The 15,620-nt window shown below is 42.2% G+C and overlaps 1 protein-coding gene across 1 annotated transcript in view; it reads right to left on the reverse strand.

Moving 5' to 3' along the window:
- LOC140741506 (rho GTPase-activating protein 23-like) overlaps positions 1-15,620 on the reverse strand; it is a 252,070-nt gene that overhangs the window by 27,696 nt on the left and 208,754 nt on the right. Inside the window, 3 exon segments of the mRNA XM_073071782.1 lie at positions 561-686; positions 9,866-9,955; positions 12,132-12,205. Coding sequence (XP_072927883.1) covers positions 561-686; positions 9,866-9,955; positions 12,132-12,205 — 290 coding nt within the window.

The raw sequence follows: 15,620 nt of genomic DNA on the forward strand, positions 1-15,620 counted from the left end.
GGACTAGAAGGGCTGAGATGGCCTGTTTCCATGCTGTAATTGTTATATGGTTATAAAAGGTTTGTCATATGATGGCTCTGGGCCTGTGCTCACTGGAATTCAGAATAATGAGGGGAGATCTCACTGAAACCTACCAAATATTGAAAGCCCTTGACAGAGTGGATGTAGAGAGGATGTTTCCTATGGTGGAGGAGTCTAAGACTAGCATCAGAATAGAAGGATGTTCCTTCAGAACAGAGATGCGGAGGTATTTCTTTAGCCAGATAGTGACAAATCTGTGGAATTCGTTGCCACAGGCAACTGTGGAGGCTGAGTCATTTGGTATATTTTAGGCAGAGGTTGATAGGTTCTTGGTTAGTCTGGGCATGAAGGGATACAGAGAGAAGGCAGGAGATTGGGGCTGAGAGGGAAATGGATCAGCCACGATATAATGGCGAAGCAGACTTGATGGTCCAAATAGCCGAATTCTGCTTCTATATCTTATGGTCTATGGTCTTCTCATCACTGTTTATTCTTCTCAATAAATCACTAATTTATTCAAGGAAAATTTTTAAACTTACATGTTGTATTAAGGTTTCAATTATTTTGTACCGATCTTGCATGTGCGTCACCATGTCAATCATTTTGTCCTCTGACGTCCTGACAAGTGTTGGGCCAAACACCAAAGCCAAGTTCCGTGGTTCCATCTAAGAGGGTGAAAACACAAGGCAATGACAGATTGGAGACTAAATTAATTTTCAGAGAAGTAATGGATGATGAGTAAATTTATTGGTCAATTTAATAAAAATTTAAGATTGTTTATTGAAGCTTCAAAGTAGACAGCTAAATATTGTACAAATAACATTCATTACAAAATGCTCCTCTTACCTCTTCCAGTTCATGATTCTGCACGCAGTTGGTGTATATCAGCACAAGAGGCGAGTTTAGTGAGTACAGATAACTCTCAAAATGAAATATAGTAGGAGAAGGCTATTCCACTCACCCTGCCTGGACTGGTTCTCTGAAGTGCTACTCCCTGACACTTACCATATAGCCATAATTCAGATTCAGATTTATCACATGTACGGCAAAACATACAGTAAATTGTGTCATTTGCTTTGACAAGCAACACAAAGGATGCAAGGATGAGCTGGGGGAGTCTGCAAGTATTGCTACACATTCCAATGCAATATAGTGCAGACACAAAGCTCGGCAAAACACATAAAACACAAAAAAGATGTTTTGGGCCAAGACCCTTCAACAGGCCTTGTGTGTGTTATAAACAAAAGAAGGCAGAAGCAGAGCAATAAAGGCAGAACATGACAACATGGCAGGTCAGGCTGGACATGTCTTGGTCCAAAACGTTAATTGTTCATTCCTCTCCATAGATAGTGCCTAACCTGCTGAGTTCCTCCAGCATTTGGAGTTGGTCAACTTGTGTCATTCAACAGTCTCAAGGAGATTTAGCTCACATCTTGACCAAAGTATCCGTGGGTTGATAATGAACTGGATGCCACTCTTAATTCAACATTCATTGCAAAATTTATAATTTGCTTCAAAATCGGCCCAGTACTACTCTCTCAACCTCTGCTTTTCAGAATTGCAATCTTTACCTCCACCACAGCGTCAGAGACAGAATATGTAACCAAATTCTGAAGCTTTCACATCTAAAACTTGACTCCTATTTCCCTTTCCTCTTTTTCAAGCACCCTTTAATGTGCATCTTGACCCAGGTTCCTTTCCTATCGATCTTTTGTAATGTAAGCTGCCCTATATTGGACTTAATTATTTTAAATGGTAATATCTGAGGAAAGAACAACATTAACCTCTCACTCAACATCAGCAAAACTAAACAGCTGATTATCGACTACAGGAGGAAGAATTCAAAGGTCCATGAGTCAGTCCTCATTTCAGGATCAGAGGTGGAGAAGGTCAGTAACTTTAAATTCCTTGGCGTTATCATTTAAGAGCAACTGTCCTGGGACCAACATGTAAGTGCTATCACAAAGAAAGCACGGCAGCGCCTCAACTGTCTTAGAAATTTCCATAGATTTGGCAAGTCATCTAAAACTTTCACAAACTTCTATAGATGTACAGTGGGGAGTATCATGACTGGATGCATCACAATGTGCTATGAAAAGGAATGCCCAATAATGGAAAAGTCTACAAAAAATGATGGATGCAGCCAGTCCATCACAGATAAAGCCCTCTGTATCATTAAGCACATACACAAGAAGTGCAGCCACAAAAGGAAAGAGTAACATTAATATCATCTGCCCATCACCCGGGCCATGCTCTCTTCTAGCTACAACCATTGGACAGACGGTACGGGAGGCTTAGGTCCCACACTACAAGGTTTAGGAATATTACCCTACAACCATAAGGCACCTGGACAGCGAGGATAACCATAAGACCATAACCTCATAAGACAAAGGAGCAGAATAAGACCAGAATAAGAAGTTACTCCTCACATCTGTTCTAAATGGACGTCCCTCTATTCTGAGGCTGTGCCCTCTGGTCCTAGACTCACCCACCACTCTATCTTGGCCTTTCAATATTCGATAGGTTTCAATGAGAAACCTCTTCATTCTTATAAACTCAAGGGAGTACTGGCCCAGAGTCATCAAAAGCTCCTCATATGTTAACCCTTTCATTCCTGGAGTCATTCTTGTGAACCTTCTCTGAACCCTCTCCAATGCCAGCGCATCATTTCTAAAATAAGGGCCCAAAACTGCTCACAATACTCCAAATGCAACCTTGAGTCACATCCTTGATTTTATATTCAAGTTTGGAAATGAATGGTAACATTGCATTTGCCTTTGTTACCACCAGCTCAACCTGCAAGTTAATCGTTAGGGAATCCTGCATAAGGACTCCCAAGTTTCTGATGTTTTAAGTTTCTCCCTATTTAGAAAATAATATACACCTTTATTTCTTCTGCCAAAGTGCATGACCATACATTTCACTACGTTATATTCCACATGCCACTTCTTTACCCATTCTTCCAATCTGTCCAAGTCCTCTGCAGACTCCCTCTTCCTCAACACTACTTGCTCTTCCACTTTTCATTGTATCAGCAAACTTGGCCACAAAGCTATCAATTCCGTCATCTAGATTGTTGACACATAATGTGGAACGAAGCAGTCCCAATACCGATCTCTGCAGAACACGACTAGTCACTGGCAGCCAACCAGAATAGGCCCCTTTTATTCCCAATCTTTGCCTCTGCCAGTCAGCCAATCTTCTATCCATGCTAATATCTTTCTTGTAATGCCATGGGCTCTCATCTTGTTAAGCAGCCTCATACGTGGTGCCTTGTCAAAGGCCTTCTGAAAATCTAAGTAAGCAACATCCACTGACTCTCCTTTGTCTATCCTGCCTGTTATTTCCTCAAAGCGTTCCAACAGATTTGTCAGGCAAGATTTCCCCTTAAGTAAACCATGCCTATTTTACCATGTGCCTCCAAGTATGCTGAAACTCCATCCTTAATAATGGATTCCAACATCTTTCCAACCATGGAAATCAGGCTATCTGGCCTATTGCCTTTCGTCTGCATCCTTCCCTTCTTAAAGAGTGGAGTGACATTTGCAATTTTCTGGTCCTCCAGTGCTATTCCAGAATCTAGTGATTCTTGAAAGATCATTTTACTAATGCCTCCACAATCTCTTCAGTTACCTCTTTCAGACCCCTGGGGTGTAGCCCATCTGGTCCAGGTGACGCACAGTATCTACCTTAAGACCTCTGAAGCACCCTCTCCTTAGTAATAGCAACTACACTCTCTTCAGCCCTGACACTCCAGAATTTCTAGTATACTGCGAGTGACTTCCACAGCAAAATACTTGTTAAGTTTGTCTGCAATTTATTTTCCCCCCAATACTTGCTCTCCAACAGTCATCACCCTGACACAGTGGTGTCAAGCAAACAACCTCTACTTCAATGTCGCAAAAACAAAGGAGCTGGTTGTGGACTACAGGAGGTATAGAGACAGGCTAGCCATTGACATCAATGGATCTGGGGTTGAGAGGGTGAACAGCTTTAAGTTCCTCAGCATAAATATCACCGAGGTTCTCACATGGTCAGTACATACCGGCTGTGTGGTGGAAAAAGCACAACAGCACCTCTTTCACCTCAAACGGTTGAAGAAGTTTGGTACGGGTCCCCAAATCCTAAGAACTTTCTATAGGGGCACAGTTGACAGCATCCTGACTGGCTGCATCACTGTCTGGTATGGGAACTGTACTTCCCTCAATCGCAGGACTCTGCAGAGTGTGGTGTGGACAGCCCAGCGCATCTGTAGATGTGAACTTCCCACGATTCAGGACATTTACAGAGACAGGTGTGTAAAAAGGGCCCAAAGGATCATTGGGGACCCGAGTTACCCCAACCACGAACTGTTCCAGCTGCTACCATCCGGGAAGCGGTACCACATCATAAAAGCCAGGACCAACAGGCTCCGGGACAGCTTCTTCCACCAGGCCATCAGACTGATTAATTCACGCTGATACAACTGTTCTTCTATGTTATATTGACTCTCCTGTTGTACATATTATTTATTATAAATATATAAATTGCACATTGCACATTTTGATGGAGACATAACGTAAAGATTTTTACTCCTCGTGTATGTGAGGGATGTAAGTAATAAATTCAATTTTCCAGCAGTCTGAAATCTACTCTTGCCTCTTGTTTACTCTTTATATGTCTGAGAAAGCGTTTGGTAGCCTCTTCAATGTTATTGGCTAGCATACTTTCATATTTCGTATTTTCTCTCATTATGGCGTTTTTTAGTTGCCTTCTGTTGGTTTTTAAATGCTTCCCAAACCTTTACCTTCCTCCTATTTTTGCTGTATTATATGCCCTACTTTTGCTTTTATGCTGCCTTTGACTTCTCTTTCAGCCACGGTTCCCTCATTCTCTCTTTAGGATACTTCTTCAACTTTGTGACGTATCCATTCTGCGCCTTCTAAATTGCCCCAAAAACTCCAAGCATTGCTGCTCTGCTGTCATCCCTGATAGTGTCCCCTTTCAGCTCCTCTCTCATGCCTCTGTAATTCCCTTCACTCTACTGTAATACTGATACACCTGATTTTAGCTTCTCCTTCTCAAACTGCAAGGTGAACTTCGTCATACTATGATCACTACCTCACCTCCTAAGGGTTCCTTATTTTATGCTCCCTAATCAAATTTGGTACATTACATAACACCCAATCAAGAATTGCTGATCCTCTAGTGGGATCAACCGCAAGCTGTTCTAAAAGGCCAGTTCCAAGGCATTCTACAAATTCCCTCTCTTGGGATCCAGCACCAACCTGATTTTTGCCACCTACCTGCATATTGAAATCCCCCATGACTATTGTAACATTGCCCCTATTATAAGCTTTTTCTATCTCACATTGTAATTTATATCTCGCATCCTGGCTACTGTTTGGGGGGGGGGGGGGGGGGGAGTTCTGTACATAGCTCCCATCACGGTCATTTTACTCTTGCAATTTCTTAACTCTACCCACAAGGATTCTACGTCTTCTGATTCTGTATCATCTCTTTCTAAGGATTTGATTTCATTTTTTTACCAACAGAGTCACCATATCCCCTCTGCCTACCTGCCTGCCCGTTTGATGCAATGTGTATCCTTGGATGTGAAGCTCCCAACTATGATCTTCTTTCAGCCACAACTCAGTGATGCCCACAACATCATACCTGCCAATCTCTAACTGTGCTACAACATCATCTACCTTATTCCATAAACTGCGTGCATTCAAATATAACACCTTCAGTCCTGTGTTCATCACCCTTTTCGATTTTGCCTCCATGTTACACTTCAACTCATTCCACTGACTGCATTTTTGCCCCATCATCTGCCTGTCCTGCCTGACAGTCTCACTACACACTGCATGTGCTTGTATGCCAACTGCCCAATCACTCTGGTTCCCACCCCCCTGCCAAATTAGTTTAAACCCTCCCCAACGGCTCTAGCGAACCTACTTTCAAGGAGATTAGAATTAGAATAAGAATTTTATTTCTTACATCCATCTCACAACACGAGGGAGTATAAATCTTTATGTTGCATCTCTGTTGCTGTGTGCAAGCAATAAGGAAAGGAAATGTGGGAGGATATTGCCTAAGCACTAAAATTGTATATATGTATGTACAGTCAAATGTACAATCAGATTAATGTGTATTGATAAATTGGATGACCTGGTGAAAGAAGCTGTCCTGTAACCTGTTGGTCCTGGCCTTAATGCTGCAGTACCATTTTCCAGATGGTAGCAGCTGAAACAGCTTGTAGTCTGGGTGGCTGGAGTCCACCTGCGACTGAAAATGTCCTGAATAGAGGAAAGTTCACATTCACAGACCACACCACTCTCTGCAGTGGCCCTGCGATTGAGGGTAGTACAGTTCCCATACCAGACAGTGACACAGCCAGTCAGGAGGCTCTCCATGGTGCCCCTGTAGAAAGTCCTGAGGATTTAGGGACTCATGCCAAACTTCTTCAGCCCTCTGAGGTGAAAGAGGTGCTGTTGTGCTTTTTTCACCACACAGCCGGTATGTACAGTCTAGGTGAGATCCTTGGGGATGTGTATACTCGGAACTTGAAACTACTCTCCCTCTCAACTACAGATCCACTGCTGTCAATAGGGTCTAGCCTGTCTCCGTTCCTCCTGTAAACCACAATCAACTCCTTCATTTTTTTGACATTGAGGGAGAAGTTGTTTTCTTGGCACTACTATGTGATGAAGGGGTACTGGTTCCCCCTTGGGTTCAGGTGTAACTTGTCCTATTTGTACAGGTCAAACCTTCCCCAGAAGACCCCAAAGATCCAGAAATCTGAACTCTGTCCCCTACCCCACTTCTTCAGCCATTCAATCATCATTCACCCTATTTCTGCTTTGACTAGCACGTAGTAATACAGAGATTACTACGATGGACGTCCTGCTCTTCCCCATCTTCCTGTAATCACTGTGCAGGATCTCTTCCCCCTTTCTACCTATGTCAGTGGTGCCAATATGAACCATGGCTCTGAGTGTTCACCCTCTGAGAATCTTCTGCAGCTACTCTGAGATATCCTGGACCCTAACACCTGGGAGTCAACACACCATCCTGGTATCTCTTTCACAGGCACAGAATCTCCCGTCCATTCCCTTAACTATTGAGTTTCCTTTATCCTTCCATGCTGAGCCTCAGAGCCAGCCACGGTGCCACTGGCCTGCCTGGCAGCTGCTGTGCTGATAGGTCACCCCATCAGCAGTATCCAAAGGGTGTACGAGTTGCTGAGGGCAATGGCCATAGAGGAACCCTGCACTGACTGCTTACTCCTCTTACCTCTCCTGATGGCCACCCATCTACTATTTGAAGCCTGCTCTCTGGGTGTGACTAACTCAGTAAAAGTCTCATCTATGAAGTTTACAGCCTCCCAGATCGTCCTCCTGAGTACATCCAACTCCAGCTCCAGCTCCTTGACCTTGTCAGTCAGGAACTGAAGTTGGGTGCACTTCCTGCAGATTTAGTCATCAGGGAGATCGTAAGGAACCCTGAGATAGCACATCCCACAGGAGGAGCATTCCACTGCCTGAACTACGATCCTGCCTACACTTGTCATACCTCTAACTTCTCAAACTTAAACTCTAGCCTCAGACTTTAATGCTGAACTGATTTTACAACCTATAGACTCATTTTCAAGGATTCTACAACTCATGATCTCAGTGTGTTTGTATGTGTGTATATATATATACACACACACACACACACACACACAGACACACACACACACATACATATATATATGTGAGTACTTATTTATTAATTATTTTATTTTATGCATGTAGAGTTTGATTTCTTTTGCATGCTGGTTGTTTGTCGGTCTTTGATTTGTGCAATTTTTCATTGATTCTATTGTACTTATTATACCACCGTGAATGCCTGTGAGAAAATGAATCTCAGGGTAGTATATGGTGACTATAGACACTTTGATAATGAATTTACATTGAACTTTGAATTTTTTGAACTGACTCCGTAATTAAAAGAATCACTTTCAAGGACTCTACAACCCATGTTCTCATTAATATGTATGTACATGTATCCCGCTTTCCAAACATTCACTTTACGACACTTCGCTGTTACGAAAGAACTACATTAGTTACCAGTTTTCGCTAACAGAAGGTGTTTTCACTGTTACGAAAAAAGTCAAGCACTCGCTCCTCACCCGGAACTGCATTCTAGCCGGCATTGCTTAAACACGTGCCTGTGAGCATCTGTGCTTTATGTCGATTTATTTTGTGCATCCATTAGCAAGATGAGTTCTAAGGTATTGGAAAAGCCTAAAAGAGCTCATAAGGGTGTTACACTTAGCGTAAAACCAGACATAATTAAGCGTTTCGATCGTGGTGAACAAAGTAAGGACATAGTGAGATTGGCTAAGGGTTTGTGGAAGTTGATGAAGATGATGTTGAAGAGGTTTTGGCATCCCATGACCAAGAACTGACAGATGAAGAGCTGATGAAGAGGAAAGGATAACAATTGAAGCCGAACTCAGTAGCGAACGGCCCAAAAGTGAAGACGTCCAGGAACTGAACGTGAAGCAACTGTGTGAGATTTTCGCTGCGATTGACAATGCTGCAATGATTGCAGAAAAGTACAACTTTAATTTTGAAAGGGTACGTATGTTTAGGGCATATTTGCAGGATGGTTTGAGTGCTTACAAAGAACTGTATGATAGAAAAATGCGCGAGGCTAAGCAGTCAAGCATACTGTCGTTTTTCAACCCTTCCACATCAGCCACAGCAGACAATGAAACTCGACCTTTGACATCGAGGCAGGCAGACATAGAAGAAGGTGACCTGCCTGCCCTGATGGAAACAGACGACGATGAGATGACACCCCAGTGTCCCACCACCCCAACCTCCAATGACTCAGCCTAACACCATCATCAGTGTGCTCGCTGTCTTCCCGATTCCGGTAAGTGAAACTACACTGGGCGTACATTATTTCTACTTTATATAGGTTGTGTATTTTTATGTGTTATTTGGTATGATTTGGAAGCTTCATAGCTTAAAGGTTACTGGAAAGAGTGCTTCCTCCGCCTGGAGCGCTTGTGCCGTGTGTTTCTGTCAGGAGCACTTGCGCCGTGTTTTTGCCGCGAGTGCTGCCAAGAGCGTTTGCGCTGTGTGTTTCTGCCAAGAGCACTTGCGCCGAGCGTTTTTGCCGCGTGTGCTTGCACCGTGTGTTTTTGCCGCGAGTGCTACCAAGAGCGCTTGTGCTGTGTTTCTGCCAAGAGCACTTGCGCCGAGCGTTTTTGCCGCGTGCGCTTGCGCCGAGCGTTTTTGCCGCGTGCGCTTGCACCGTGTGTTTTTGCTGCGTGCACTTGCGCCGTGTGTTTTTGCCGCGAGTGCTGCCAAGAGCGTTTGCACCAAGTCTTTCTGCCGAGAGCACTTGTGTGAGATTTTCGCTGCGGTGGACAGTGATTGCAGAAAAGTCCTCCTACATTATATAGGCTGTCTATTTATCAGATCATTCCTCCTTTTACTATATGTTACTGTTCTATGTGTTATTTGGCATGATTTGGTAGGTTATTTTTTGGGTCTGCGAACGCTCACACATTTTTCCCATATAAATAAATAAATGGTAATTGCTTCTTCACTTGACGACATTCCGGCTTACGAACCATTTCATAGGAACGCTCTACCTTTGAATAGCGGGGGAAACCTGTATAGTCTTTGTGCATAACTTTTTTTGTAAATTCTCCTGTGAATGCCTGTTAAAAATGAATCACGGGGTAGTAATATAGTGACATATACATACTTCAGTAATAAATTTACTTTGAGTTTGATTATTTTTGTAGTTTACTCACTGGTAGACAGTTAATATTACAGATTGAAAAAGTAGGAGTTACCTTGTTCTTTTCGGAGTGATCTGCCACAGTCTTCAGATGGCCCGTAAGGAACTTCAGTGTTTCAAAATAATACTCTGGCAAATTCCAAAGCTGAAATAATGTAAGATGTATTAGCATAAAAGTGGACCTTCATGTTCATTCACTACGTTTTAATATTACAGAAACATTGGGAAGGAGATGCTGGAGCCAGTGTGGGCGAGGGCTGGAGTCTGGCCCCTCTTGTTGGCACTGCCCTCCAGTGTTCACAAGGTGGAAGATAAATTGGATTGCAGCTGCACCATAAACCTACAGGGGCTTGGGCAATGTATATATATTTTTTATGACTGTATGCTTTCTGCTATCGTAACTCTGTACTGTATGTGCTGTGTGTGACTGTTGATACTGTGTTTTGCACCTTAGCCCCAGCGGAATGTTGTTTCTTTTTGCTGTATTCATGTACATGATTGAATGACAAACTTCAACTTGCACTTGATCTAAAATATTTAACCCCACAACTTTAATCTAATCTTTTAAAAAGGAATAATCTGACAGATATTGTGCTTCAGTTTATGGCCATTTTACAGGTTAGAGGAAATAAGGGATTATTGTTTTGGATTTACTTTAATCTTGTGAGTATAGAAAGTACACTCAGTGGCCACTTTATTAGGTACACCCGTACACCTGCTTGTTAATGCAAATATCTAATCAACCAATCATGTGGCAGCAACTCAATGCGTAAAACCATACAGATGTAGTTAATAAGTTCAATTGTTCAGACCAAACATCAGAATGGGAAAGAAGTGTGATCTAAGTGACTTTGACTGTGGAGTGATTGCTGGTGCCAGATGGGGTGGTTTCAGTATCTCAGAAACTGCTGATCTCCTGGGATTTTCATGCGCAACAGCCTCTTAAAGCTTACAGAGAAAGGTGTGAAAAACAAAAAACATCCAGTGAGTGGCAGTTCTGTGGGCAAAAATGCCTTAACAAGAGGTCAGGGTAGAACAGCCAGACTGGTTCCAGCTGAAAGGAAAGCAACAGTAACCCAAATAACCACAGGTTTACAACAACAGTGTGTAGAAGGGCATTTCTGAATGCACAATGCGTTGCACTTTAAAGTGGATGAGCTACTGCAGAAGATCACACCAGGCTCCACTCCTGTACCTAATGAAGTAGCTACTGAGTGTGTAACTTTGGAGTTGTAGATGGTTAATAACTTATAAGCGTGTTTATGTTGCAAACTGTGAGGACAACTGTAATGCAGATTGGAAGGATTTAAGACTAATAAAATTGGGGAGACACATGGCTTGTGGTATTTAGTCAGAAGGCATGAAGTAATAAATTTTGGAAACAAAAGGAGATAGAATTAGTGTTGTTACATTTTGCACTGTTAATGAGGTGCAGGAACAAAATGCCATGGTAGCTAGCAATTAGTTCAACACTATTACAGCTCCAAGCAATTCAGAGTTCTGAGTTCAATTCCAGCACCATCTGTAAGTGGTTGTATGTTCTCCATGTCTGGGTGCTCCAGTTTCTTCCCACATTCCAAAGATCAATTGATCATTGTAAATCGTCCTGTGTTTAAGCTAGACCTAAAATAGGTGGGTTGCTGGGCGGCGTGGCTCAATGGGCCGAAATGGTATTCTCTGCACTCTGTTCTCTAAAGAAATAAATAAATAAAGAGCAGGGAGCTAACATCAATTTTTGATGGTAGCAAAGCAAGAAAGTGCTGTGAGCAGTTTTGGGCCCTTTTTCTAAATAAAGATGTGCTGGCATCAGAGAGGATCCAGATGATGTTCATGAGCATGATCCCAGGATTGAAAGGGTTAATGTACGAAGAGAGTTTGATGGCTCAGGGCCTGTACTCGCTAGAGTTTATAAGTATGAAGGGGAAATCTCATTGAAACTTATCGGATGTTGAAAAACCTAAATAGACTGGACATGGATAGAATGTTTCCTATAGTGAGGGAGTCTTATGGTCTAAATCACTGGAAATCTCTGTTTTGAAATTAAGTCAAATCTTCGGAGAAAATGTATAAGTGATTGATTACAATGATTCCATTACATGGAGAGAGAAGAGGAAATAGATTGCTCTCCTTGCAGCGAAGAAGGTTACGAGGAGATTTAAAAGATGGATTTAAATGATAAGCAAAGAACAAAAGTGTTTTTTAAAATTCATTTTCAACATCTGTTGATAAAGTCATTTTTGGCATTAACTGAGAATGCAAAAGAGATTATTTGAAGTTAGAATATATTCAGGGTATTAGATATGCGATCGAGTAAAACTTACCAGTTTCTTAAATGTTTGAAGTCTCTTTGCTGAATCCTCCAGTCTGTTGGCTTCAATGAAATCATTATATTTGTCTGCAGGGCACAGGAAACAATAAGACACAAGTTACACACACAAAATGCGGGAGGAACTCAGCCGGTCAGGTGTCATCTATGCAAATGAATAACTAGTCAAAGTTTCAGGCTGAAATCCTTCTTTAATACCCAAGTTAGATCGTTGAAGAAATCAGCCCACTTTACTGAAGCAGAGATTCTGGACTTCAAAAATTCAGGTCAATTTCATAAGGCGTAGTAGCAGAATTAGGCCATTCGGCCCATCAAGTCAGCTCCACCATTCCATCATGGCTGATTTATTATCCCACTCAACCCCATTCTACCACTCAACCATCAGCACTTTAACAAATGAGGATAACTACACTCATCTATTGAGATAGATGACCAATGATTTCACTTTAAGGACTCTTTATCTTGTTATTTCATGCTCTCGTTATGTATTATATTTGTATTTGCACAGCTTGTTGTCTTCTATGCTCTTGCTCTTTCATTGATCCTGCTTACAGTTACTGTTCTATAGATTTGCTGAGTATGCCTGCAGGAAAAGAATCTCAGGGTTGTATGTGGTGACATGTATGTACTCTGATAATAAATTTTACTTTGACTTTGACATTCTCCTGCCTTCTCCCTGTAACCTTTAATCAAGAACCTATCATCTCCATTTTAAATATACCCAATGACTCGGCTTCCACAGCTGTCCTTTGCTTCGTTCCTCCTCCTTCACTCTGTCTTCGCAATACTTATTTAATTTATTTATATGTGGAGATGGAGGGAAAGAGAGATTGAGTTTAAGACATAACAATATCTTCAAGAAACTTGGATATGAGTTGGATTCACTGGTAGCTAAATGAAGTCTGGGGATAGTCTTGTGAGCATGAACGAATAGATGGCTTGTGTCCAACTACTGGTTGGAAGCCAGATTTTGTAATGAGGACAGAGGCAAGGAGTACACCTCTTCATGAACTACTGTCCACTCTGACCACCAAATACCACACTGGCATCAACAGTCACTGCAAAGCCTATAAAAAACCTGAATGGAAAAAATCTATCATTAATCCACTGGGATGCCAAAGAAGAACTGGCTGTTAAACTAACTACTTGATTACTCAGAAGCAATGAAGAGATCGAAAGAGTTGGTGGCGATCTGTAATGCAGTTACTGGCTCAAGTGAAATGTGCCTGGGCTCTGAATGCCGCTAACAGGCAGCTTATAAATGGGTGACAAGGAATTCGAAGGGATTCCAGAGACTACAATAAGCACACATGCAGAGAAACCTATACAGATAATTATCAGTACAGTGCTGTACAGTACTTATAAAGCTACTATAAATCACGGTAAGAAATACACCGTGCCCTTTGTGTATCCACAGTACATACTGTGGATTCTGGTTAACTGGGCCATAAATTAATCAGGGCAGCCACTTATTTGGGACAACTCTTAAAAAACAAAAACAAGTTGACAAAAGCGCCAGGATTCCCTTTGTTTATTTTGGAGAGAGATTACCCCTGTGGCCATTCCCCTCAACAACAGGTATACTGCTTTCGAAAATGGCTCTGTGGTCAGAAGGGAAGGGGAGAGAAGAGGTAAGCTGTAATGATAGGGGATTTCCTGGTTAGGGATACAGAAAGGAGGTTCTGTGGGCAAGAACAAGATTCCCAGGTGCATTCTTAAGTGGGAGGGTGAGCAGCCAGAGGTCAGGGTCAACATCAGGACGAATGTCATGAATACGATGGGTGATGAGGTCCTGCAAAGTGAGTTCAGGGAGTTAGGTACCAAGGTAAAGGACAGGACTTCCAGAGTTGTGATCTCAGGATTGCTACCTGTGCCATGTGCTAGTGAGGCCAGAAAAAGGAGATAACACGCGGCTAAGGAGATGGTGCAGGAGGGAGGGTTTTGGGCTCTCTTTCAGAGAAGGCAGGACCTATACAGAAGGGAAGGTTTGTGCCTGAACTGGAGAGCACTAATATCATAGCAGGAAGTTTGCTAGTGCTGCATGGGGGCATTTAAACTAGAGTTACAGGGGAAGGGAAAAAGAGCACCACAGCAGATAATGCAGCTGTTGTGGAAAAAGATATTAAGCCTACATATAAAGTCAGGAATCAAAAGACCATAAGACCATAAGATATAAGAGCAGAAGTAGGCCATTCAGCCCATTGAGTCTGTTCCGCCATTCAATCATGGGCTGATCCAAGTCTTCCGGTCATCCCCACTCCCTTGTCTTCACCTCATACCCTTTGATTCCCTGGCTAATAAAAACCTATCTATCTCTCTGCCTTGGCCTCCACAGCTGCTCATGGCAACAAATTCCACAGAATTACCACCTTCTGACTAAAGTAATTTTGCCACTTCTCAGTTCTAAAAGGTTGAGAATGGTGGAACTAATGTTCAGAGCTGTGTAAGGAGTATAGTAGTTTAGGGTATGTGGAATTATGATATTGTAGCCATTAGGGAGACTTGGTTGCAGGAGGGGCAGGACTGGCAGCTTAGTATTCTGGGGTTTCGTTATTTTAAATGTGATAGAGCAGAAGGGATTAAAGGAGGAGAGGTGACGTTACTAGTCAGGGAAAACATCACGGCAGTGCTCCATCAGGACAGACTGGAGAACTCATCTAGTGAGTGTTTACGGGTGGAACTGACAAATAAGAAAGGTATGAACTTGTTAATGGAATTATATTATAGATCACCCAACAGCCCGCAGGAATTAGAGGAGCAAATATGTAGAGGGATATTGCAAGAAACATAAGGTTGTGATAGTAAGTGATTTTAGCTTTCCACATATTGATTGGGACTCCATACTGTAGAAGGGTTAGATGGGGAAACAGTTTGTCGAGTGTATTCGGGAAAGTTTCTTTAATCAGAACATGGAATTCCCAAAAGAGAATGTAGGAATACTCAATCTCCTATTAGAGAATGAGACAGGGCAGATGACAGAAGTTTGTGTAGAAGAACACTTTGCATCTAGTGATCATAATGACATTAGTTTCAAGGTAATTATGAAAAGGACAGGTCTGGTCCTCGGGTTTAAGATTTTAAATTGGAGAAAGGCCAATTTTGATGGTATCAGAAAGGATCTGACAGGTGTGAATTGGGACAGGCTGTTTTCTGACAAAGGTGTACTTGGTTAGTGGGTGGCCTTCAAAAGTGAAATTTTGAGAGTACAAAGCTTGTATGCGCCTGTCACAATAAAAGGTAAAAATAACAGGTTTAGAAACCTTGGTTTTTGAGAGATATTGAGGCCCTGGTTAAGAAAAAGGAGATGCATAGCAGGTATTGGCAGGTGGAACAAATGAGGTACTTGAGAAGTATAAGAAATGCAAGAGGAAAACTTCAGGAAATCAGGAGGACTGAAAGAAGATACGAGGTTACTACCAGTAGATGAAGTGAAGGAGAATCCTAAGGGCTTCTATGGATATATTAAGAGCAAAAGGATAGCAAG

This window comes from Hemitrygon akajei, chromosome 18, assembly GCF_048418815.1.
Source record: "Hemitrygon akajei chromosome 18, sHemAka1.3, whole genome shotgun sequence".
Taxonomy (NCBI): domain Eukaryota; kingdom Metazoa; phylum Chordata; class Chondrichthyes; order Myliobatiformes; family Dasyatidae; genus Hemitrygon; species Hemitrygon akajei.